Source organism: Leucoraja erinacea, chromosome 9, assembly GCF_028641065.1.
Source record: "Leucoraja erinacea ecotype New England chromosome 9, Leri_hhj_1, whole genome shotgun sequence".
Lineage (NCBI taxonomy): Eukaryota > Metazoa > Chordata > Chondrichthyes > Rajiformes > Rajidae > Leucoraja > Leucoraja erinaceus.
Window position 1 is genome coordinate 2281170 of NC_073385.1, and position 24695 is coordinate 2305864.

The following is a 24695-nucleotide window of genomic DNA, read 5'->3' on the forward strand; positions in this document are numbered from 1 at the left end:
GGATGAATGGAACATACCGACAGCATTCCTTGCATTGGAAGCGCTGCCAGCCTTGCAATGAGCGGTACTAGCCTTTGCAACGAACGATGGCAGCTTTTGCAACGAGAGCTGTCAGCCTTTGCAGTGGTGCAGCTTTTGCAATTAGTGGTGCAGCTTTTGCAACGAGTGGTGCAGCTTTTGCAACGAGTGGTGCAGCTTTTGCAACGAACGATGGCAGCCTTTGCAACAAGTGCTTTGCAACCAGCAGTGTCAGCCTTTGCAACAAGCGCTTTGCATCCAGCGGTGTCAGCCTTTGCAACCAGCGGTGTCAAGGCTTTGCAACCAGCGGTGTCAAGGCTTTGCATCCAGCGGTGTCAGCCTTTGCATCCAGCGGTGTCAAGGCTTTGCAACCAGCGGTGTCAAGGCTTTGCAACCGGCGGTGTCAAGGCTTTGCAACCGGCGGTGTCAAGGCTTTGCAACCGGCGGGGTCAAGGCTTTGCAACCGGCGGTGTCAAGGCTTTGCAACCGGCGGTGTCAAGGCTTTGCAACCGGCGGTGTCAAGGCTTTGCAACCGGCGGTGTCAAGGCTTTGCAACCGGCGGCGTCAAGGCTTTGCAACCGGCGGCGTCAAGGCTTTGCAACCGGCGGTGTCAAGGCTTTGCATCCAGCGGTGTCAGCCTTTGCATCCAGCGGTGTCAGCCTTTGCATCCAGCGGTGTCAGCCTTTGCATCCAGCGGTGTCAAGGCTTTGCATCCGGCGGTGTCAAGGCTGCACGACCCCGGTCCCCGGGAGCAGGCTGCCTCGCGCTGTGAGCGGGCCCAGATGGTACCCCGGGCAACGCTGCTCTGATTGGCTGTCGGGGCCGGGGGCCAAGGCCTGATCGCTGCGATTGTCAATTGTTCGCAGCGTCACTTCCTGCGGCGGCGGTGGCGGTGGCGGCGGCGGCCGAGTAACTGGTGCTGGCGGCGGCGGCGGCGTCTCTTCAGCGACCCGTCAGGCTCGCGGGCGATGTGTCAGTCCCCGGGGCACGCGCCGCTTGTCAGCCCGGAGCGCGAGCCGGCCGGCCGGCCGCCTGGTGGCGCCTCGAGGGGCACGATGGACGGTGCAGTAAGTCAAGAGTTCTCCATTGACCCGACGCGATGACATATGGGAGGGAGGGAAGGAGGAATAGAGGAGGGGGGAGAGATGGAGGAGGGGGGAGGAGAGGAGGGGGGAATAGAGGAGGGGGGGGGGGGGAGAGGAGGAGGGGAGAGAGGAGGAGGGGGGGGAGAGAGGAAGGAGGAATAGAGGGGGAGAGGAGAAGGAGGAATAGAGGGGGAGTAGAGGAAGGAGGAGGGGGAGAGGAGGGGGGGGGGAGAGGAGGGAGGGGGGAATAGAGGGAGGGGGAGAGGAGAGAGGAGGAATAGAGGGGGAGAGAAGGAGGAATAGAGGAGGGGGGAGAGAGGAGGGGGGGGGGGGGGAATAGAAGGAGGAATGGAGCAGGGGGGAGAGAAGGAGGAATAGAGGGGGAGGAGGGGGAGGGGGGGGAGAGAAGGAGGAATTGAGGAGGGGGGGGAGAAGGAGGAATAGAATAGAGGAGGGGGAGAGAAGGAGGAATAGAGGAGGGGAGAGGAGAATAGAAATAGGGGAGAGAGGAGGAGGAATAGAGGGGGGGAGAGAAGGAGGAATAGAGGGGGGGAGAGAAGGAGGAATAGAGGGGGGGGGGAGATGAGGAGGAATAGAGGGAGGGGGGGAGGGGGAGAGAAGGAGGAATAGAGGAGGGGGAGAGGAGAAGGAGGAATAGAGGGGGGGGAGAAGGAGGGAATAGAGGAGGGGGGGAGAGAAGGAGGGGGAGGGGGGGGGGGGGGGGAATAGAAGGAGGAAGGAGGAGAGGGGAGGAGAGGGAGGGAGGGGAGAGAAGGAGGATAGAGGAGGGGGGATGGAGGAAAGAGGAGGGGGGAGGGGGGGGAGAGAAGGAGGATGAGGAGAGGGGGGGGGGGGGGGGGGAGAAGGAGGAATAGAGGAGGGGGGGGGGGGAGAGGAGGAAGGGGGGAGGGGGAGAAGGAGGAATAGAGGGGGGGGGAGAGAAGGAGGAATAGAGGAGGGGGAGGGGAGAATAGAAGGAGGAATGGAGGAGGGGGGAGAGAAGGAGGAATGGAGGAGGGGGGGAGAGAAGGAGGAATAGAGGAGAGAGGGGGAGGAGGGGGGGGAGAAGGAGGAAGAGAGGGGGGGGAGGGAAGGAGGAATAGAGGAGGGGGGGGGTGGGGTGGAGGAATAGAGTAGGGAGAGGGGGGAGAGACTATAGATATGGAAGGGTAAGGTGTGAAAATGACAGATCAAAGCAGATGTTGAGCAAGGAATTGTAGAATGGTTCATTGTGTAGGAAGGAATTGCAGATGCAGGTTTACACCGTAGATATACACAAAATACTGGGAGTAACTCAGCAGGCCAGGCAGCATATCTGGAGAAATAGGAACAGGTGACGTTTCGGGTTGAGACCCTTCTTCAGACTGAGTCTAGATGTATGAAAAGGAACAGAACAGAGCCGGCATCGATGAGCCAAGATAGGTGAAGCCCACAATGGTCCGTTGTTGGGTGGGGAAGAGGTAATAACAAAAGGATACGAACACCCAGGAATCTGCAGAAGGGTCTTGACCTGAAACGTCACCTATTCCTTTTCTCCAGTGATGCTGCCTGACCCACTGAGTTACACCAGCGTTTTGTATGTATCTTCAGAGTAGCATTACTAACCGGGTTTGAAGGGTGAGAGGCAGGTGCACGATTATAATTGGTACCATTCACCAATGACTCCATCGTTGATGTTGCTACACATAGCAGCAGACTCAACCTAGTCTAATTGGCAAACCTGGGCATTGTAGTATAATCTACTGTCAACTATATCCAAACTTCCATCCAAACAGATGATGCCTGTCCTGCTGAGTTACTCCAGCATTTTGTGTCTTATCTTCAGTGTAAACCAGCATCTGCAGTTCCTCTCTACAGGTTTTCTTTAGAACATGTCCAAACGGTTTTACAGTGAAGTATTTGTTTGCTTTATCAAGGGAAAAAAAAACATTGGATAGTTAGTCCATGAATTGTGTTGACAGCCAAAAATGATGGTGCAATTGTTTTTGTTTTAGGGTTACTCATCAAGTCAACATAGTTTAGTTTCTGATGCAGGCCAATTTTTAAAGGGGGCAGTTAGTGTCTTTCTAGTTTTAATGGAACAGGTGGATTCGAGCACTTCCTTTACTATCCCTATGGTGCCTCATACCCACAACTCCGCAGAGCATCACTTCGTCCACTTGTTAAGCTTCCTTTTTTTTAAACAGAATTCAAAATATTGCAGATGCTGGAAATCTGGAAAAAAAAATCTGAAAATTCCAATCAGGTCAGGTAGCATATGTAGAGAGAGAAAGAGTGAATGTTTCACATCTGGCTCTGCACTGTTAACTGTTTTACTATTTAGACGCTGTTTGACATGCTGATGAATCTGTTTTCATTTCCATTTTGCATGTCTGGTAGCCTTTTGGCCTCTCAGTGTGGTTGCTAGTAGATTGGAAAGCAAGCTCCAGAAATGTAATATTATTGCTGACCTGGTGTTCCATTATGATTCTTTAATGTTGATAGCATCTCTCTTGGTGTTAAAGAAATCCACTGATGGATATAAGTGAATGACAGCAGTTAAATTTGGTCCAGTCATAAAACATTCACAAGTTAATATGGCACAGGTATTGACCACTTAGTCAATAGAGTGCTGACTCCCATTCAGGCATACCTGTCAGTCCTATTGTCTTTTTTCAATTAGGTCGTGCTCTGTTATTCTAAACTCAAGACTATAGGCCCAATCTGTTTAATCTCACAATATACACCTAACCCAGGAATCAATCTAATGAACCTTCATTGCACATTTTACTGCCTATTCTTCCTTTGAAAGAGAGACCTGTAAAACATGTTCCAGATTTGTCTCATCATGGGTTTATCTAATTATCAGATGGCCCCACCCTGCGACTGATGACCCCTGTATTTTGGGGTTGCTTTCTTAGGAAATATCCCATATTACTATTTTCCATAACACAGAGTCATGTCAAGATATGCAAGTTGAATAAAATATTTTGTGGTGTTTACATTCTTTCACGTAAATTGAATGATTTTTTAAAATTCTGTATGCCCGTAATTTCTGTGGTGATTTATAAATTCCATAAGGGCGAATTTCTATTGCCCAAACTGCCGTACCACAGAGGTTATTTGTACTCCAGTCTTCTTGCACTAAATGCCATTATTATCATTTGCCTTCCTAATTGCTCGCAATATCTGCATACGCATTTTCTGTGATATGTGTGCAAGGCTACCAGGTCCCTGGCACCAGGAACATAAAGCACAGCAGGAGAATCATCACCAATTGTTCTTTTGCCATAATAAAATAAATGTTCCACCTTTCTATTTTTATTCCAGGAAAAAGTGGATAAACTCACATTTTTCTCATTATATGCCATGTCCTTGCCCATGGACATGAGCATCCCTCCAAAGTCGCCAGCATCCTTCTCACACTGTCCAGCTGGGAGAGACATTAGCTTGGATGCTGTAGAATCAGTATGGGTGGAACTGCGAAATAGCCAAGGGCCTCATGATTCTGCATCATCAGCAAACTTGGACACATTCCACTTGAATGCCTTCCATCCATATCATTGACATAGATGGTGAACAGCTGGGGTCATGGCATTGATGCCTGCAACATCACACTAGCTAGAGCCCGCAATGAAAACAACCTATTTATTCCTACTGTGTTTTCTGTATGTTAACTTATTCTCAAATGTGCACTGATTAATACTTCTAAACATTTATGGCTTTTTGAAAATCGAAATGTGTCATAACATGAAGGTTGTATTGTGTTAGCTGGAAATAGATCTATCAAACATGGTTTTCCCTCAAATAATCCACGTAGATTCTGGCCAATCCTATTTTTTTCTAAATGTCACGTTCCCACTTACTTAATAATTAATAATGTTAGTGTGAGAAAGTTCAGTAGAAAGCAAACGCAGTGGCAAGTCAGAGTGCGGAAACTCTGATAGATCTATGGATGCTATTGGATGCAAGAGGCCTGACTGGGCAGGCAGTAGATCTCAATTGCTGTATGGGACAGGGATATTATAACCATAAGGAAACATGGCTGGGAGAGGGGCAGGACTGGCAGCAAGTCCAGAATTAGGATTGTTGCAATGGGAAAGATTTTGATATTCAGGAAGGATAGACAGAAAGGGTGGGGTGGAATTGCTGATTAAAGCAGAAATTAATGCAATAGCAAGGAGAGACATTAGCTTGGATGCTGTACAATCAGTATGGGTAGAACTGCGAAATAGCCAAGGGCAGAAATCACTTGTTGGAGTCCACCAAACAGCAATAGGGAGGTTTGGGATAGCATCAAGCAGGAAATTAGGGGTGTGTCTAGCGGTACCCGGACGGGATGCCGAAGGACGAGAAGCCAAAGCCAAGAAGTCGAAGCCGAGAAGCCGAGCGGACATGACACCGAAAGGACACGAAGCTGAACGGACACGTCACCCAAAGGACGCAACACCGAATAAACACAACGCCGAATGGACACGATGCCGAAAAGACACAACAGCGAAAGGACACGATGCCAAAAGGACATGGCGCCGAAAGGACATGGCGCCGAAAGGACACAACGCCGAAAGGACATGGCGCCAAAAGCCGAACAGACACGACACCGATTGGACAAGACGCAGAACGGACATGACGTAGAAAAGACGCCGAACGGACATGACGTCTCCGGGTACGGGATTGGTCTAACACCTTGTCAGTCATTGACAAAGGTCAGCGAGTGGTCCAGACCCCCGCGTCCATCACTTCATTGGCCGGGGGGAGACGGGAGGGTGGGGGCGGGGAGACGAGAGTGTGGCGGTGAGCTTAAGCTTTTGCTTGTAAAATGGTGACAGTGACTCAAAGCTGCTGCGAATGCCACAGAGGCTTTTCAACGTCATGCTCGTTCCCCGTCAGATTTTAGGCCGCAAAACAACGGACATGACGTCGAAAAGCTGAGAAAAATATCTTACTTATCGAAAAGAAAACAAATATAAATTTCTTTGAATCCCTGACATCGAATAGTTGAAAAACAACTTTACATATCGAAAAGGAAACAAATATAATTTTGTTTAATTCCTCATATAGGGGGTAAATAGTAATCGAGTTATTTACTTTTAACCCCTCAGGTAGGGGGTAAATAGTAATCGACTTTTTTACTTTCTGAGGAACCTTTTAGTTTAACCATGGGTTTCGTTAGCAGAAAGTTGGCAGAAAGTTCCTTCTCAATGGTTACTCATATGTTGTGGACAAAAGGTTAATGAAACCACATGCTGGCGGTGTGTGAAACGTAAAGAGTGTAATGGTAGAATTAGAACTATAAACGATACTGAGCAGGGTAATGCTTCTAATCATTCACACCCTCCTGATGGTGCTTGTAATTGTGTTCTGAAAGTTTCGGACAGCTTGGAAACTGGAGCTGAGCATAATGAGGAGGTCATAGGCAGTGTAATTAATAATATCACAGAAGAATTACCACTTAGTGTTGCTGGACCTCTGCCTAAGAGAGAAACAATAGGAAGAATGGTAAGACGGGCAAGAAATGTAGACACGAGTGACGATGTGAGTACAATAACACGAGGAGGAAACGTTCGAATGTATGAAAGTACCACCGTAATTATTTTATCGACAGAGAAGAATTTGTAACTTTTATCCAAAAAAAAACATGGTTTGGCGATGGCACATTTGACTCTGCTCCCCTAGGAAAGCTATACTATACATGCTATTAGTTCAGAAAGCACCATTTTGCCATTAGTGTATTGCAAGCAACAAGGAAGAGAAAACAATAAACAGAATGTTTACATTTTTGAACAATAAAGGAGTTCAGGTTCCAATTTCGATAACAATTGACTTTGAAGAAGCAGCAATTAATAGTATACAAAAATAACTTCCCAAACACGTCAATTTATTGTTGCTTCTTTCATTTTGGCCAATATCTATGGCGAAATATTCAAGCTTGTGTATTGTAACAATGGTATGCAAAGCCTGATGACCAGAGGGCTGGGAGAAAGTTAGAACTCAACAGGGGTTGTTTAAGAGGTGGAAAAAGGTTAATTAAGAGGGGGAAAATGCCATAAAAGAAAGCTTGTGGGAAATATAAAAACTGACTAAAAGTTTGTATAGGTATGTAAAAAGGAAAAGATTAGTTAAGACAAATGTAGGTCCCTTACAGTCAGACAGGTGAATTTATAATGGCAAACGGGGAAATGGCAGAACAGTTAAATGAGTACTTTGGTTCTGTCTTCACTGAGGACACCAACCATCTCCCGGAAATACTCGGGGACCGAGGATCTAATGGGATGGAGGAACTGAAGGGGATCCACATTAGTCAGAAAATAGTGTTAGGTAAACTGTTGGGACTGATGACAGATAAATCTCTTGGGCCAGATGGTCTGCAATCTAGAATACTCGAGATGGCCCAAGAAATCATTGGTGATCATTTCGCAATGTTCTCAAGACTCTGGATCAATTCCTGTGGATTGGAGGGTAGCCAATGTAACCCATGTTTTAAGAAAGGAGGGAGAGAGTGAAAATGGGGAATTATAGACACTAGGTCTCACCAAGACCCTGTACAACTGCATAGAACCTCCCTGCTCGTATACTCAAATCCTTTTGCTATGAATGCTAACATACCATTTGCTTTCTTCACTGCCTGCTGCACCTGCATGCCTACTTTCAATGACTGGTGTACCATGACACCCAGGTCTCGTTGCATTTCCCCTTTTCCTAATCGGCCACCATTTAGATAATATTCTACTTTCCTGTTTTTGCCACCGAAGTGGGTAACCTCACATTTATCCACATTATACTGCATCTGCCATGCATTTGCCCACTCACCCAACCTTTCCAAGTCACCTTGTGTCTCCTCACAGCTAACACTGCCCCCCAGCTTCGTGTCATCTGCAAACTTGGAGATGTTGCATTCAATTCCCTCATCCAGGTCATTAATATATATTGTAAATAGCTGGGGTCCCAGCACTGAGCCTTGCGGTACCCCACTAGTCGCTGCCTGCCATTCTGAAAAGGACCCGTTTACTCCTACTCTTTGCTTCCTGTCTGCCAGCCAGTTCTCTATTCACATCAATACTGAACCCCCAATACCGTGTGCTTTAAGTTTGCATACTAATCTCTTATGTGGGACCTTGTCAAAAGCCTTCTGAAAGTCCAGATATAACACATCCACTGGTTCTCCCTTATCCACTCTACGAGTTACATCCTCGAAAAATTCTATAAGATTTGTCAGACATGATTTACCTTTCATAAATCCATGCTGACTTTGTCCAATGAATTCACCACTTTCCAAATGTGCTGCTATCCCATCTTTAATAACTGACTCCAGAATTTTCGCCACCACCGATGTTAGACTAACTGGTCTGTAATTCCCCGTTTACTGCTACGCTAAAAAGTGGGGTTAATGGCTACCTCCATCAGTTCCCTTTCTAAAGAGTTTGAAAAATTATCACTAATTTACTATTTCTGCGGTCCTTAAGTACTCTGGGACAACTTAACTCACTGTACGGTGCATTCAATACCTAACACGACTTTCTCAGCTAACCTCGTTTCACTCAGCATCCCTCATTTAACCCCAACCTTGCTATTTCCGGCAGATTTTTATGTCTTCCTTAGTCTGAACCAAAGTAGTTATTCAATTGGTCTGCCAGCCTTGGACACACTTCCTGCAAACGTAGTCACCAGGGACACCGACTAATATCTCTTCATATCTCCCAAATGTTGCAGGTTTGAGCAAACCACGGGGCCAATCTCCACTGGCATAGCTTAACTTTTGTCCTAAATTAAATCAACTTTCTCCACACTATAAAAATCTTTTTCTGGCTAATTTGTCTTAAACTGATTTCCCTTGTTTACACGGATGCACTAATACTGAGTATTCTTTTGCCAAACTCACTGAACTGTTTAACTCATCCAGCAGTTTTTTAACCTTTGAAAGCAGAACCGTAAACCTGGGGATGCACCCAATGCCAGTTATCTTGGCTTTCACCTCAAAGTCCCTTTCTTGAAGTGAGATGGACCCTGCAGATTTGGGTAACTCCTCCTCTCCATCCTAGTGAAGAACTCCCCGGGCCTCTGTGAAAGCAAGCCCTGTGCTCGATTTTTAACTCACCGCCCAGGTAACTCCTCCTCTCGCTCCAACGATATACAGTATCTCAACTCTTTTTACACGTTGCAATGAATGCAATTTCTATTATTTCTTTCCACTTCCAAACAAAAATGTGGTTGGATTATTCAGCGTATGATTAATCTCGGTGAGACCAATCGCAGGCTTGGCGATCGCTTCGCACAACACCTCCACTCAGTTCGCAATAACCAACCTGATCTCCCGGTGGCTCAGCACTTCAACTCCCCCTCCCATTCCGAATCCAGTCTTTCTGTCCTGGGCCTCCTCCATGGCCAGAGTGAGGCCCACCGCAAATTGGAGGACAGCCCCTTATATTTCGCTTGGGTAGTTTACACCCCAGCGGTATGAACATTGACTTCTCCAATTTCAGGTGGTCCTTGCTTTCTCCCTCCTTCCCCTCCCCTCCCCAGCTCTCCCACAGCCTACTGCCTCTTCCTTTATTCTTTCCCCCCACCTCCACCTCAGTCTGAAGAAGGGTCTCGACCCGAAACGTCACCTATTCCTTCGCTCCATTGATGCTGCTTCACTCACTGTGTTTCTCCAACATTTTTGTCTACCTTCGATTTTTCCAGCATCTGCAGTTCTTTCTTAAACAGATGAAAATAATGTACTTCAGGTCTCATGATGTTATGAAATAATTTTCTCATGTGTGGATGGTGCCATTATTTAATCTTTTTGTCCAGTGTCATTGAACCACTGCGTGGTACAGGACAGAAACGGACCCTTCAGCTCATGCCACTTTCATTTCACTGCACAACTCGTATGTGTATGTGACAAATAAACTTGAATTGACTTGACTTGATGTTCATACGAATCATCAAATACTCTCTTACATTCATCTTATTTACCACCACGTTGGCCATAGATTTCTATTCCTTGGTTATTTAAGTGCTTATCCAGATACTTAAGTATTTTGTCATCAACTTTTGTTGTCATTTTTGAAGAAAAGAACATTTGTTTTGTGGCATATAGAACCGTACAGCACAAGAACAGGCCCTTCAGCCCACAATGTCCGTGCCAAACATGATGGCAAGAACGACTCTTATCTGCCTGCATATAATCCATATCCCTCCATTCCCTGCATATCCATGTGTCTATCTGAAAGTATCTTCAAGGCCACTATTGTATCTGCGTCCACCACCACCCATGACAGCGTGTTCCAGGCACTCACAACTCTTTTTTTTAATTGCCCCGCATATTTCCTTTTAAACTTTGCCCCTTTCATCATGCCCTGTCCTATTTGATATTTAAGGTAGACAGTCAGGTCTCCCCCCAACCTCCCTTGTTCCAGGGAAAATGATCCAAATCCGTCCAAATGGTCTCAATATCTAAACCCCACTCGGCCTGGCATCATTCTAGTAAAACTCCTTTGCACGCTATCCAAAACCTCCACATTCTTCCTGTAATGGGGCCACCAGAATTTCACACAATGCTCCATATGCAGTCTTTAAATTGTGATTTCTTGGTTAGTCATAAATAACGAATTGCTGTCGTCATCAGGAGGCGACTGAATTTACTTGTCAATTAAATAATCTTTCCTATTATTATTTAAATAGCATGGATCTGTGCGAATAGTCTCTGATCAAAGTGAAATAAGGTCTCTTGGAGAGGACCATCCTGAAGACAGAATTTATCAACAAAAAGTACAGGTATGATATTTTTAATTGCAAATTGGTGGAGGCTAACGCTCCTATTTTTCTTTGCATTCACTATTATTTTGCATATTAAATTATGCCGTAAATCATTATAATCTGTCAGACATGTATACAAAATGCAAACAGAATTGGATATGTCTCTATGTAGTGCAAGAGTGTGGATTTATTGCATCTTGTGTATTACATGCACATGGAGCAGTGAAAACACTAATATCTTAAATAATTGTACTTGCCTGGTCGTGCAGTTTTACCAACATTTTAAGTAAACAGCATGCCTCTTTGGTCTGCTGTTGGTAGGTGTGGATTAGATAACAAAGCCATTAAAAACATAGAAAATAGGTGCAGGAGGAGGCCATTCGGCTCTTCAAGCCAGCACCGCCATTCATTGTGATCATGGCTGACCGTCCCCTATCAATAATACCTATGTGTCTAATAACCCGTGCCTGCCTTCTCCCCATATCCCTTGACTCCACTAGCCCCATGAGCTCTATCTAACTCTCTCTTAAATCCATCCAGTGACTTTGCCTCCACTGCCCTCTGTGGCAGGGAATTCCATAAATTCACAACTCTGGGTGAAAAGGTTTTTTTCTCACCTCAGTCTTAAATGACCTCCCCTTTATTCTAAGACTGCGGCCCCTGGTTCTGGACTGGCCCAACATTGGGAACATTTTTCCTGAATTTAGCTTGTCCAGTCCTTTTATAATTTTATATTCTTTCAATGATGTGGTTAGTACTGATTCTATTTGCATAGATTACATTTAAAACTTTTACTTTTAATGTTGAAGATCTATAGTAAACTCATAACCAAAAATAAAAGCTCACTGGGATATTGAAAGTCCACAGTAGTAAGGGTTTGCTCAGGAATGATCAACTTTGGTCATTTCTTGGAATTGGACAGTATGTGGCACGTTTATCATAATTTCTTCATCATTACGGATTATTAAGAAACATTACAAAACATAGTACCAAAGTGTATATTTAAAAAATAATTATCATACATTTTTTAGTTGATTTGGATACCCAACCAAAAATGAGCAATCAAGAAGCTCTTGTTGCAAAGTTAAAATCCATTTCAGCTTCACTAAATAATTTAGAAATATTTATTTATTGTCTAGTCATGGGTCATGTGCAGCCTGTTCTTCAAGTCGCATCCACAGTGCCCTCCATAATGTTTGGGACAAAGACCCATTATTTATTTATTTGCCTCTGTTCTCCACAATTTGAGATTTGTAATGGAAAAAAATCACGTGGTTAAAGTGCACATTGTGGGATTTTAATAAAGGCCATTTTTATACATTTTGGTTTCACCATGTATAAATTACAGCAGTGTTTATACATAGTCCCCCCCTTTTCAGGGCACCATAATGTTTGGAACACAGCAATGTCATGTAAATGAAAGTAGTCATGTTTAGTATTTTATTGCATATCCTTTCCATGGAATGACTGCTTGAAGTCTGCGATTCATGGACATCACCAGTTGCTGGATGTCTTCTCTGGTGATGCTCTGCTAGGCCTGTATTGCAGCTATCTTTAGCTTATGCTTGTTTTGGGGGCTAGTCCCCTTCAGTTTTCTCTTCAGCATATGGAAGGCATGCTCACTTGGGTTCAGATCGGGTGATTGACTTGGCCACTCAAGAATTGACCATTTTTTAGATGTGGAAAAACTCCTTTGTTGCTTTAACAGTATACTTGCAATCATTGTCTTGCCAATGAGTTTTGAGGCATTTGTTTGAACTTGAGCAGATAGGATGTGTCTATACACTTCAGAATTCATTATGTTACTACCATCAGCAGTTGTATCATCAATGAAGATAAGTGAGCCAGTACCTTCAGCATCCATACATGCCAAGGCCATAATATCCCCACCACCGTGTTTCACAGATGAGGTGCTATGCTTTGGATCTTGGGCAGTTTCTTCTCTCCTCCATACTTTGCTCTTGCCATCACTCTGATATGTTATTCTTTGTCTCATCTGTCCACAAGACCTTTTTCCAGAACTGTGGTTGCTCTGGGGGGGGGGGGGGGGGGGGGATGGGGGGGGGGGGGGGGGGGGGGGGGGGGGGCTATGTATAAACACTGCTGTAATTTCTACATGGTGAAACCAAAATGTATAAAAATGGTCTTTATTAAAATCTGACAATGTACACTTTAACCACATGTGATTTTTTTTTTCTATTACAAATCTCAAATTGTGAAGTACAGAGGCAAATAAATAAATGAAGGGTCTTTGTCCCAAACATTATGGTAGGCACTGGATAGGATATGATTATCCAATCATTCCCTTCGAAGTAGGAGATTTGCTTCTGTAATCTGAAATAGATTGAGAAAATACTCGACTCTAGAAAAACAACAAAAGTAATCTTAATGTTGATGCTTTGTTGGAAATACAGATGTTAACATGGAATTTATTTTCAAAATTAAAACAAACATTCCCAGGCCCCAGTTTCCAAAACTTCCTGCATGTGTATCATTACCAGGATATACATGAGACTCTTTTTGCTTATGTCTTGAAAAATTTACAGCAAACTCTGTTGCAAAGTGATTTTCCCTATTATCTCAAGGTGGACCCTCAATATTCCTTATGTAAAATGTACAAGGAAATGGCCATGAAATCATACTTGTAGTACCTTGTTTTTGTAAACATTTATGCTTTAATTAATTTCATGTTTTTTAGATATCTCTTTCATTTTCATTCAGGATATCAGTAGAAAGTATGCTTTCTTCAGAAGGACACTTGGTGATGGAAATTGCTTTTATCGTGCACTAAGCTTTGCTTATCTGGAGTCACTGCTTGAAAATAAAAAAGGAGTCAAAAAGTAAGTGCTGCTGCACATTATATTGGAGAATAATAGATAAGTAGAGTGAAATGTAAATTTTAGATTTGGTTTCGAAGTACAGGGCGCACATGTACACACCTTACATGTGCGCTAGTGTCCTGTTTCAATGAAGGGGAACGTGGAAAAGATGTCAAGTACCCAAGGAAGTGTTCAAGACCTAGATGGGAACTAGGACTAGAGGTCATAGCCTCAAAATAAAAGGACATTATTTTTGGATGAGGAGACATTTATTTGGTGAATCTGTGGAATTCTTTACCACAGAAGACTGTGGAGGCCATCAGTGGATATTTTTAAGGCAGATAGATAGAATCTTGATTAGTACAGGTGTCAGAGATTATTGGGAGATGGCAGGAGAATGGGGTTAGGAGGGAGAGATACAGTGCATTGAAAGTATTCCGACCCCTTCACTTTTTCCATATTTTGTTACGTTAGGCTTATTTTAAAATGGATTTAATTCATTTTTTTTAAATCATCAATCTACACACAATACCCCAAAATGAAGAAGCGAAAACAGGTGTTTACAAATTTTTGCAAAGTAATTAAAAATAAATAACTGAAATATCATATTTACATAAGTATTCAGACCCTTTGCTATGACACTCAAAATTGAGCTTAGGTTCATCCTATTGATTATCCTTGAGATGTTTCTACAACTTGATTGGACTCCACTAGTGGTAAATTAAATTGATTGGACATGATTTGCAAAGGCACACACCTGTCTATATAAGGTCCCACAGTTGACAGTGCATGTCAGAGCAAAAAACCAAGCCATGAAGACGAAGGAATTGTCCGTAGACCTCCGAGACAGGATTGTGTCGAGACACAGATCTGGGGAAGGGTATAAAACAATTTCTGCAGCATTGCAGGTCCCGAAGAGCACAGTGGCCTCCGTCATTCTTAAATGGAAGAACTTTGGAACCACCAGGATTCTTCATAGAACTGGTTGCCCGGCCAAACTGAGCAATCGGGGGAGGAAGGGCCTTGGTCAGGGAGGTGACCAAGAACCCGATGGTCACTCTGACAGAGCTCCAGAGTTCCTCTGTGGAGATGGGAGAACCTTCCAGAAGGACAACCATATCTGCAGCACTCCACCAATCAGGCCTTTATGGTAGAGTGGCCAGACGGAAGCCACTCCTCAGTAAAAGGCACATGACAGCCCGCTTGGAGTTTGCCAAAAGGCACCTAAAGGACTCGGACCATGAGAAACAAGATGTGGTGGTCTGATGAAACCAAGATTGAACTCTTTGGCCTGAATGCCAAGCATCGCGCCTGGAGGAAACTAGGCACTGCTCATCACCTGGCCAATATATCTACGGTGAAGTATGGTGGTGGCAACATCATGCTGTGGGGATGTTTTTCAGTGGCAGGAAATGGGAGACTAATCAGGATCGAGGGAAAGATGAACAGAGCAAAGCAGTGAGATCCTTGATGAAAACCTGCTCTAGAGCGTTCTGGACCTAAGACTGGGGCGGAGGTTCATCTTGCATCAGGATAACGACTCTAAGCATGTAGCCAAGGCAACGTAGGAGTGGCTTCATGAGAAGTCTGCGAATGTCCTTGAGTGGCCTAGCCAGAGCCCGGACTTGAACCCGATCGAACATCTCTGGAGGGACCTAAAAATAGAAGTGCATGGATGCTCCCCATCCAACCTGACAGAGCTTCAAAGGATCTGCAGAGAAGAATGGGAGAAATTACCCAAATACAGGTGTGCCAAGCTTGTAGCGTCATACCCTAGAAGACTTGAGGCTGTAATCGCTGTCAAAGGTGCCGCAACAATCAGAATCAGAATCACACTTTATTCGCCAAGTATGTTTTGCAACATACGAGGAATTTCATTGGCCAGGTCAGTCATACAATTAAAATTAACAGATCACTCAAAAACACATTTTAACATGAACATCCACTACAGTGACTCCTACACATTCCTCACTGTGATGGAAGGCGAAATAAAGTTCAAGTCCTTCCCATAGTTCTTCCTCGGTCGTGATCCTCGAGCCCCCGTTGATGCGACGATCTTGACTCCCGTAGCCGGCGGCGTTCAGGCCCTCCGCGTCGAGGTGATCCGCTCCCGCATCGGGGGATGTCGGGTCCCCGCGCCGCGTGATCGAACCTCGCGTCGGGGCTGGTGAACCTTCTGCGACGTTGGAGCTCCCGACTCGACCTCACCGGAGACTGCGAGCCCTTGGTGTTGGTTCCGCGGTGGGAGCGAAGGGATCTGCTCCAATGTTAAGTCCGCGCCCCGCGGTCTGAATACTTATGTAAATGTGATCTTTCAGTTATTTCTTTTTAATTACCTAGCAAAAAATTCTAAACACCTGACCTGCTTTCGCTTTTTAATTATGGGGTATTGAGTGTAGTTTGATGATAAAAAAAAAAAGGATTTAATCTATTTTAGAATAAGGCTGTAACGTAGAAAAATGTGGAAAAAGTGAAAGTGTCTGAATATTTTCTGAATGCAATGTAGATCAGCAATGATTGAATGGCGGTAAACGTGATGGGCTGAATGGCTCAATGCTACTCTTATCACCTATGACCTATCTTGTGGCAGATCCACATATTTAAGAGGGAGTTAGATGTGGCCCTTGGGGCTAAAGGGATCAGGGGGTATGGAGAAAAGGCAGGTACAGGATACTGAGTTGGATGATCAGCCATGATCATATTGAATGGTGGTGCAGGCTCGAAGGGTCGAAAGGCCTACTCCTGCACCTATTTTCTATATTTCGATGTTTCTATCACTTACGAATCACATATTAACATTACAAATCCCCAATGTTCAGTGCAAAACTGAAATCAATTTTCACCAAAGTATCTGATATATTTACATAGCTTTTCTGCATTTCCATCAGTTCCAACACTAACTTCATGAGAATTATTGATGAGAAAGTTGACTTGCAAATGATATTTCAAACCTGGCTGTTGGTTACCATAAGATGTTTGGGCATTTGTTAGTTGTAAACCAGGTCCCGGCAATGATCCTTGCTGAACCTTTTAGTTTAGAGATACATGGTGGAAAGAAACCCTTCAGCCCACCAGGTCCACACTGACTATCAATCACCCGTGCACTAGTTCTTTATTATCACACTTTTGCATCCTACACACTAGGGGCAATTTACAGAAGCCTATTAACCTACGAATCTGCACATCTTTGGAATGTGGGTGGAAGCCGGAGCACCTGAAGAAACCGCATGAGGTCACCGGGAGAATGTACAAACTCGGCACAGACAGCAGCCATAGTTAGAATTGAACCCGTGTCTCTAGCACTAGCACTAGCACTGAGGCTCTACCGCTGTGCCACCCACTGATCACAAACCTCTGGTAAACAAAAACCCCTTTCTATCACAACTTTTTGTCTTCTATGACCAAGCCAATTTTGTATCCAACATACTAACACACTATGGATCCCATGTGACTTAGTCTTCTGGACCAGCCTAGTTACTGCCATAGATGTGTGCCAAGAAATAAACTGGAAAAAGAAACCACCATTTAAAGAATCCAACTGAATCATGGTGAATTTTCTGCGTTTATTTTATGGGAAATATTATGGTCATAGTTACTAGTGAACATATGGCAAAATCATAACTTTGCCTAGTATCGTGCTCGTGCGTTAATACCATATTTCACCTAATGTGAATTATTTTTTATTTAGACTTCGAAAAAAAGTAATACAGAGTAGAGAAGAACTTTTAGCTGCTGGATTTGCTGAAAAAACATTTGAAAATTCTTGCAGCACAGTAAGTATATATTTTCTGAAAAGTGATAGTTTTAAGGTTTTGCTACAACCCTTTGTCTCAACTACTCAAATTGCCACAATTACAGCCTTACCTGCAGAGTGGATGCAAATGAGGGATGATTAGACTTTAATCACAGTGCCTTCCATCACAGTGAGGAATGTGGGGAATCCACTGTGGTGGATGTTTATATTGACTTTTATGTAGTTAGAAGCATAGAAAATAGGTGCAGGAGTAGGCCATTCGGCCCTTCGAGCCTGCACCGCCATTCAATATGATCATGGCTGATCATCCAACTCAGTATCCTGTACCTGCCTTCTCTCCATACCCCCAGATCCATTTAGCCACAAGGGCCACATCTAACTCCCTCTTAAATATAGCCAATGAACTGGACTCAACTACCTTCTGCGGGAGAGAATTCCAGAGATTCACCACTCTCTGTGTGAAAAAAGTTTTCCTCATCTCGGTCCTAAAAGATTTCCCCCTTATCCTTAAACTGTGACTCCTTGTTCTGGACTTCCCCAAGATCGGAAACAATCTTCCTGCATCTAGCCTGTTAGGCTGTGGGCCGAGGAGCTTTATTCTGCAGTTTTGTGACCCAAGTCGCCAAACTACATGAAATTTTCACATATTGTGTAAAAATATTTATATACATCACCCCTGAAACTCGATATGAAGAAGACTTGCACATTTTTATTAAATTAGAAAAAAACGGAAAAATGTCGGGAATTTTTTAGTCCAATCAAAGCACGTTTAACATTGAGTTGTCTGCCAGTTGGCCAATCACGCGCTTTGTTTCAGGCTAGCACACAAAATGGCTGAGGGGGCTTCACAGATGCCTGTTTTACTGGAGATTCCGATTTGTTGTTCTGTGGAATAAATGTCGTGGAAACTTGCAGCAGGTAATTGTATTTAGTGGGAAAAAGCGTGCTTTAATAGGACTAAAAAATTCCTGACATTTTTCCGGATTTTCTCTAATTTAATAAAAATGTGCAAGTCTTCTTCATATTGAGTTTCAGGGGTGATGTATATAAATATTTTTACACAATATGTGAAAATTGCATGTAGTTTGGTGACTTGGGTCATGAAATCCTATTTCTAGACACATTTTTGAAGCTCGGCCCACAGCCTATGTCCAACCCCTTAAAAATTTTGTAAGTTTCTATAAGATCCCCCCTCAATCTTCTAAATTCTAGCGAGTACAAACCGAGTCTATCCAGTCTTTCTTCATATGAAAGTCCTGACATCCCAGGAATCAGTCTGGTGAACCTTCTCTGTACTCCCTCTATGGCAAGAATGTATTTCCTCAGATTAGGAGACCAAAACTGTACGCAATACTCCAGGTGTGGTCTCACCAAGACCCTGTACAACTGCAGTAGAACCTCCCTGCTCCTATACTCAAATCCTTTTGCTATGAATGCTAACATACCATTCGCCTTCTTCACTGCCTGCTGCACCTGCATGCCTACTTTTAATGACTGGTGTACCATGACACCCAGGTCTCGTTGCATCTCCCCCTTTCCTAATCGGCCACCATTCAGATAATAATCTACTTTCCTGTTTTTACCACCAAAGTGGATAACCTCACATTTATCCACATTATATTGCATCTACCATGCATTTGCCCACTCACCCAGCCTAACCAAATCACCTTGCAGCCTCCTAGCATCCTCCTCACAGCTAACACTGCCCCTCAGCTTCGTGTCATCCGCAAACTTGGAGATGTTGCGTTCAATTCCCTCGTCCAAATCAATAATATATATCGTAAATAGCTGGGGTCCCAGCACTGAGCCTTGCGGTACCCCACTAGTCACTGCCTGCCATTGTGAAAAGGACCCATTTACTCCTACTCTTTGCTTCCTGTCTGCCAGCCAGTTCTCTATCCACATCAATACTGAACCCCCAATACCGTGCGCTTTAAGTTTGTATACTAGTCTCTTATGTGGGACCTTGTCGAAAGCCTTCTGAAAGTCCAGATACACCACATCCACTGGTTCTCCCTTATCCACTCTACTAGTTACATCCTCGAAAAATTCTATAAGATTCGTCAGACATGATTTACCCTTCATAAATCCATGCTGACTTTGTCCAATGATTTCACCACTTTCCAAATGTGCTGCTATCCCATCTTTAATAACTGATTCTAGCAGTTTCCCCACTACCGACGTTAGACTAACTGGTCTGTAATTCCTCGTTTTCTCTCTCCCTCCCTTTTTAAAAAGTAGTGTTACATTAGCTACCCTCCAATCCTCAGGAACTACTGCAGAATCTAAAGAGTTTTGAAAAATTACCACTAATGCATCCACTATTTCTGGGGCTACTTCCTGAAGTACTCTGGGATGCAACTTATCTGGCCCTGGGGATTTATCGGCCTTTAATTCATTCAATTTACCTAACACCACTTCCCCGCTAACCTGGATTTCACTCAGTTCCTCCATCTCATTTGACCCCCGGTCCCCTGCTATTTCCGGAAGATTATTTATGTCTTCCTTAATAATAATAATAATAATTTTATTTATAGAGCACTTTAAAAACAATCATAGTTGCAACAAAGTGCTGTACATCACTAATCATTGACAAAAAAGTTAATACACACCAATAATAACAATCAAAAGAAATAGTAGGAAAAGATATGTAAAATAAAGAAACATTAAAAATAAAAACAGAAGCAAAGTCTCAGGCATGGTCAAAAGCCAGGGAGTACAAATGTCTTCCTTAGTGAAGACAGAACCAAAGTAGTTAATCAATTGGTCTGCCATGTCCTTGTTCCCCATGATCTATTCACCCGTTTCTGACTGCAAAGGACCTACATTTGTTTTAACTAATCTTTTTCTCTTCACATATCTATAAAAGCATTTACAGTCAGTTTTTATGTTCCCTGCCAGTTTTCTATCATAATCTGTTTTCCCTTTCCTAATTAAGCCCTTTGTCCTCCTCTGCTGGTCTCTGAATTTCTCCCAGTCCTCTGGTAGGCTGCTTTTTCTGGCTAATTTGTATGCTTCATCTTTTGTTTTGATACTATCCCTGATTTCCCTTGTTGTCCACGGATGCACTACCTTCCCTGCTTTATTTTTTTGCCAAACTGGGATGAACAATTGTTGTAGTTCATCCATGCAGTCTTTAAATGCCTTCCATTGCATATCCACCGTCAACCCATTAAGAATCAATCGCCAGTCTATCTTGGCCAATTCATGTCTCATATCCTCAAAGTTACCTTTCTTTAAGTTCAGGACCCTTGTTTCTGAATTAACGGTGTCACTCTCCATCCTCATGAAGAACTCAAGCATATTATGGTCACTCTTGCCCAAGGGGCCACGCACAACAAGACTGCTAACTAACCCTTCCTCATTACTCAATACCCAGTCTAGAATAGCCTGCTCTCTCGTTGGTTCCTCTACATGTTGGTTTAGAAAACTATCCCGCATACATTCCAAGAAATCCTCTTCCTCAGCACCCTTGCCAATTTGATTCACCCAATCTATATGTAGATTGAAGTCACCCATTATAACTGTTTTACCTTTGTTGCACGCATTTCTAATTTCCTGTTTGATGCCATCCCCAACTCTACTACTGTTAGGTGGCCTGTACACAACTCCCACTAGCATTTTCTGCCCCTTAGTGTTTCGCAGCTCTACCCATATCGATTCTACATCCTCAAAGCTAATGTCCTTCCTTTCTAATGCGTTAATCTGCTCTAACCAGCAACTCTACCACATCCCCTTTCCCTTTCTGTCTATCCCTCCTGAATATCCCTGGATGTTCAGCTCCCAGCCTTGGTCACCCTGGAGCCATGTCTCCGTGATCCCAACTGTATCATAGTCATTAATAGCTATCTGCACATTCAACTCATCCACCTTATTACGAATGCTCCTTGCATTGAGACACAAAGCCTTCAGTCTTGTTGCTTTTTTTTAGTATGGCTGTATGTTAATTCGCATATCACTGTACCTTAATTGGTACACGTGACAATAAAAGACCTTTGAACTGAACATCTGCTTGGTTAACGACTGACCTGTCCAAACCCAGACCAAGGGCATAATTAGTTTTTCCTACTTAACCTACGCAGTTGGGCCCTGTTGGGCTAGCCAACCTCCACTAAACCACCTCTACTAAAACCAAGAGCTCTTCTGATCTGAGCCCAGGGGGGATTTTTGTTTTTTGGCATTCTTCTATGTTTGATCCCACCAGGGAGGGTAGATAGACTCTATTGCTAACCTCCCCTTAAGATAAAACAATCAGTTGTTTATAAGCTAATAAACCAATGTGGAAATATGTCTGAATCTGAAGAAGGGTCTCGACCCGAAACGTCACCCATTCCTTCTCTCCAGAGATGCTGCCTGTCCCACTGAGTTACTCCAGCATTTTTTTGTCTGCCTTGGGAAAAATGTTAATTGTGGAATCATTCCATTCTCCCTGTTTCTCCATCTCTTTTGTATCTATTCTGATAGGAGGTTTTATTCACTCTGGTCCCTTCAAAATGTTTGTTTTTTCTTTAACTGTTTTCTTTCCTTATTTCCTTAACATACCATAGTTGACAGGGCTCTCAATGAATGCTGCCTTCCTAGAGCCAGAACAGTAGGGTTCCTCTTGTCCTAGTTTTCCAGCCGACCAGCCTCCACATTCACCGTCTTCCGTTATAATTTCCATCTCCTTCAATCACCAGACATGACTTCAATCTTAACTTTCTGTTTCATTTTTTTTGTTTTTGGATGGTGGTCCTTAAATTATTTTTATGACAATTTTGATCTGCACCCATTCATGCACACTACCCCATCCTCTAACTCAACGCAACTTGAAATTGTCTACCTTACTTTTAATGTTCCAGTGAGGAATCATTTGGTCAAAAACCTAAACGCTTTCTCTCCCCCTTGGATGCACTTGACTTACTGAGTGATTCCTGCATTTTGTATATTTTTGGCTATCCTACATCTGCCGATTTTTATTTTGCTGCAATGGAAATGTTTTCTTTTTGGTGTATTTGATGGTGTTTAATCTCAGAATATTTTTATTGGGGAAATTGCTTAACATACCTTGATGAGTATTAATCTAAAAGAGTCACTCCAATTGTTCTAAGTTTGTTTACGAGCTGTAGTTTCCTTTTTATGAAAAAAATTGCATTGATACAGATGTTACTGTTAGGTTCTCTGGTTCTAGTTTATGGATGTGATTGACCTGGTAGAATCGGATGGTTCGGTCTCTAAACTACTTGCTGTTTTCAATGATCGTGGTGCTTCAGATCATTTAGTGCAATATCTTCGACTACTAACATCCGCATACTTGCAGAAACAGTCCGAGTTCTTTGAATTTTTCCTCGAGGGAGGAATAAGTATTAAAGACTTCTGTGCTCAGGTCAGTTTTAGAATTGGTTATATTGATTAGTTTTATTCATTGATGGAGTCTGCCGTCAAACTTCAGAAGTAATAAAAAATGTTGGTAAAAGTTAATTATGAACAGTATTATAAGTCCACGGTTCTGAACGAATATATGTTGACCTATAAGTGTGGGATTGAAACATTACAATACCACAGATGTAATCTGTAATCCTTGTAAGGTTTAACAGGGAAAATCATTGATGTGAAATGAAATAACCTTTGAACATAACACCATTCTGGTTTTATGAAAGATATATGCTTGATCATATTTAAGATGCCCATTATTCTTTTTATAGTGTTTGAAGTACAGCAAAACATTGGAGTTCATCGTAGTTTGAGGAAAGGATCCAGATAAATAACTTAAGAAAAATTGATAGATTATTTTTCTTCCTCATTCTATTTAATACCAATTCATTTCATTTCCAAACAAAGATCATAATATAAAAATAATCATAGTTGAATTTCTGACCAAAAATATTTTGGCCCATCTTTTAATGTAAAATAGATTTGTTAATTATAGGATGATTGCTGATATAGGGGTATGGATGGGTAATTGAGATGTGGTGGGGTAATTACTTTCTGCAGCCTTGCTCTTGTAGAACTTGTTTTATATATGTAGTAATACCTAGTTTTTCTCCCATAGGAAGTGGAACCGATGGCTGTGGAAAGTGACCACATTCATATCACCGCACTGACCCAAGCATTGGGTATATCAATCCAAGTGGAGTATATGGACAAAACAGACACTGAAATCAACCATCACATCTTTCCGGAGGGATCAAAGCCTTTGGTCTATCTGCTTTACAAACCGGGCCATTACGATATACTTTACAAAACGAGCAATACCAAATAGACTTAATTTCACCTTGCATCTAGAGGTTTTAGTGCTTTGGGTACTATTTAGTTGGGGGAACGTTTTGATGAGAGAGGACAGGTGCAATATTTGTGGGGAAGAAAATGAATCAAGATAAATGGAGCACCTCTTAGGCATCTTTTGACATACACAATTAATGTCTATCCCCAACAAAAATCAAGTGCATTTAGAATTTTGTATATATTAGTGGGCATAGTTGTACAAAGTCTATACCATTTTGATATAGCTTCCATCATACTTTTAAATTTAGTTTAAAAATCTTCATCCATTAATTAACATATTCCTAATACTTTTCCAAAGGAACAGCGCAGCCCCCCCCCCCACACACATTTTTGTTTATACTGGATTTGTAGGTTGGGACTCCTTCCATTTTACCACACTAAATTACAAAGAGTGAAGTTCAGTTAAATTTTTGTAATTATAAAGTAAATTCTACAATGGATTTAATGTACTTGCATCCAAAGGTGACGGCTTAATTGTTGACACTTCAATGTTTTGTGCACAACAATGGCTCCTCCTGCTGGAAGGTTTACACTAGTCCTGCTTTTAAAACGGGCCGTAACTCTGATTTAAACCCCATTTTTGAAAGTGTGTGGAAGTTTAATTTGGATTCCGATTTAAACACTTATCTAATGGTGACTAATTCGATAACTGATTCATTGTGTGGCATATACTGAGTGCAAAAATTTATATTTCAAATGAAATTGTTTACAGGCAAAGTAACTTGACCATCTACCTACCACACAACTACATTTTGTATCATCCTCCCAATCGTGCTTTATAAAGGCCTATACAGAAAAAAGTAAATGATGCAGTACAACCAAATTCTTGTCAGCTACCTACTTTAAAAATTAGCTTACAAAAAGGAAAAGCTAAATAATATGTAAACTTTCATTTTATTATTGGATTTGAGTGGTTTGAGTGACCAGTTGCAGGAGGTGGAGCATTTCATCCATTTCAAAGAAAATACTATCTAATTAAGCATGGTCCCATTGTAACAGACTTGTTAGTCACGCTTAATAATCAAAATCCCATGC

The 24695-nt window shown here is 42.8% G+C and overlaps 1 protein-coding gene across 2 annotated transcripts; it reads left to right on the plus strand.

The window, feature by feature from the left end:
* The first annotated feature begins 885 nt into the window (after positions 1 to 885).
* Positions 886 to 24496, plus strand: LOC129699971 (ubiquitin thioesterase OTUB2-like). Of its 2 annotated transcripts, none has more exons than XM_055640087.1 (6): positions 886 to 1085; positions 10749 to 10841; positions 13545 to 13663; positions 17331 to 17415; positions 22696 to 22761; positions 23428 to 24496. In XM_055640087.1, exons 1-6 carry the CDS (start codon positions 987 to 989, stop codon positions 23635 to 23637), a joined length of 672 nt encoding a protein of 223 aa, XP_055496062.1. In that variant the 5' UTR covers positions 886 to 986; the 3' UTR covers positions 23638 to 24496. The 2 variants fall into 2 exon arrangements, with proteins under 2 accessions (XP_055496062.1, XP_055496061.1); XM_055640086.1 differs by having other exon boundaries at positions 888 to 1085; positions 22567 to 22761.
* Positions 24497 to 24695: the final 199 nt, after the last annotated feature.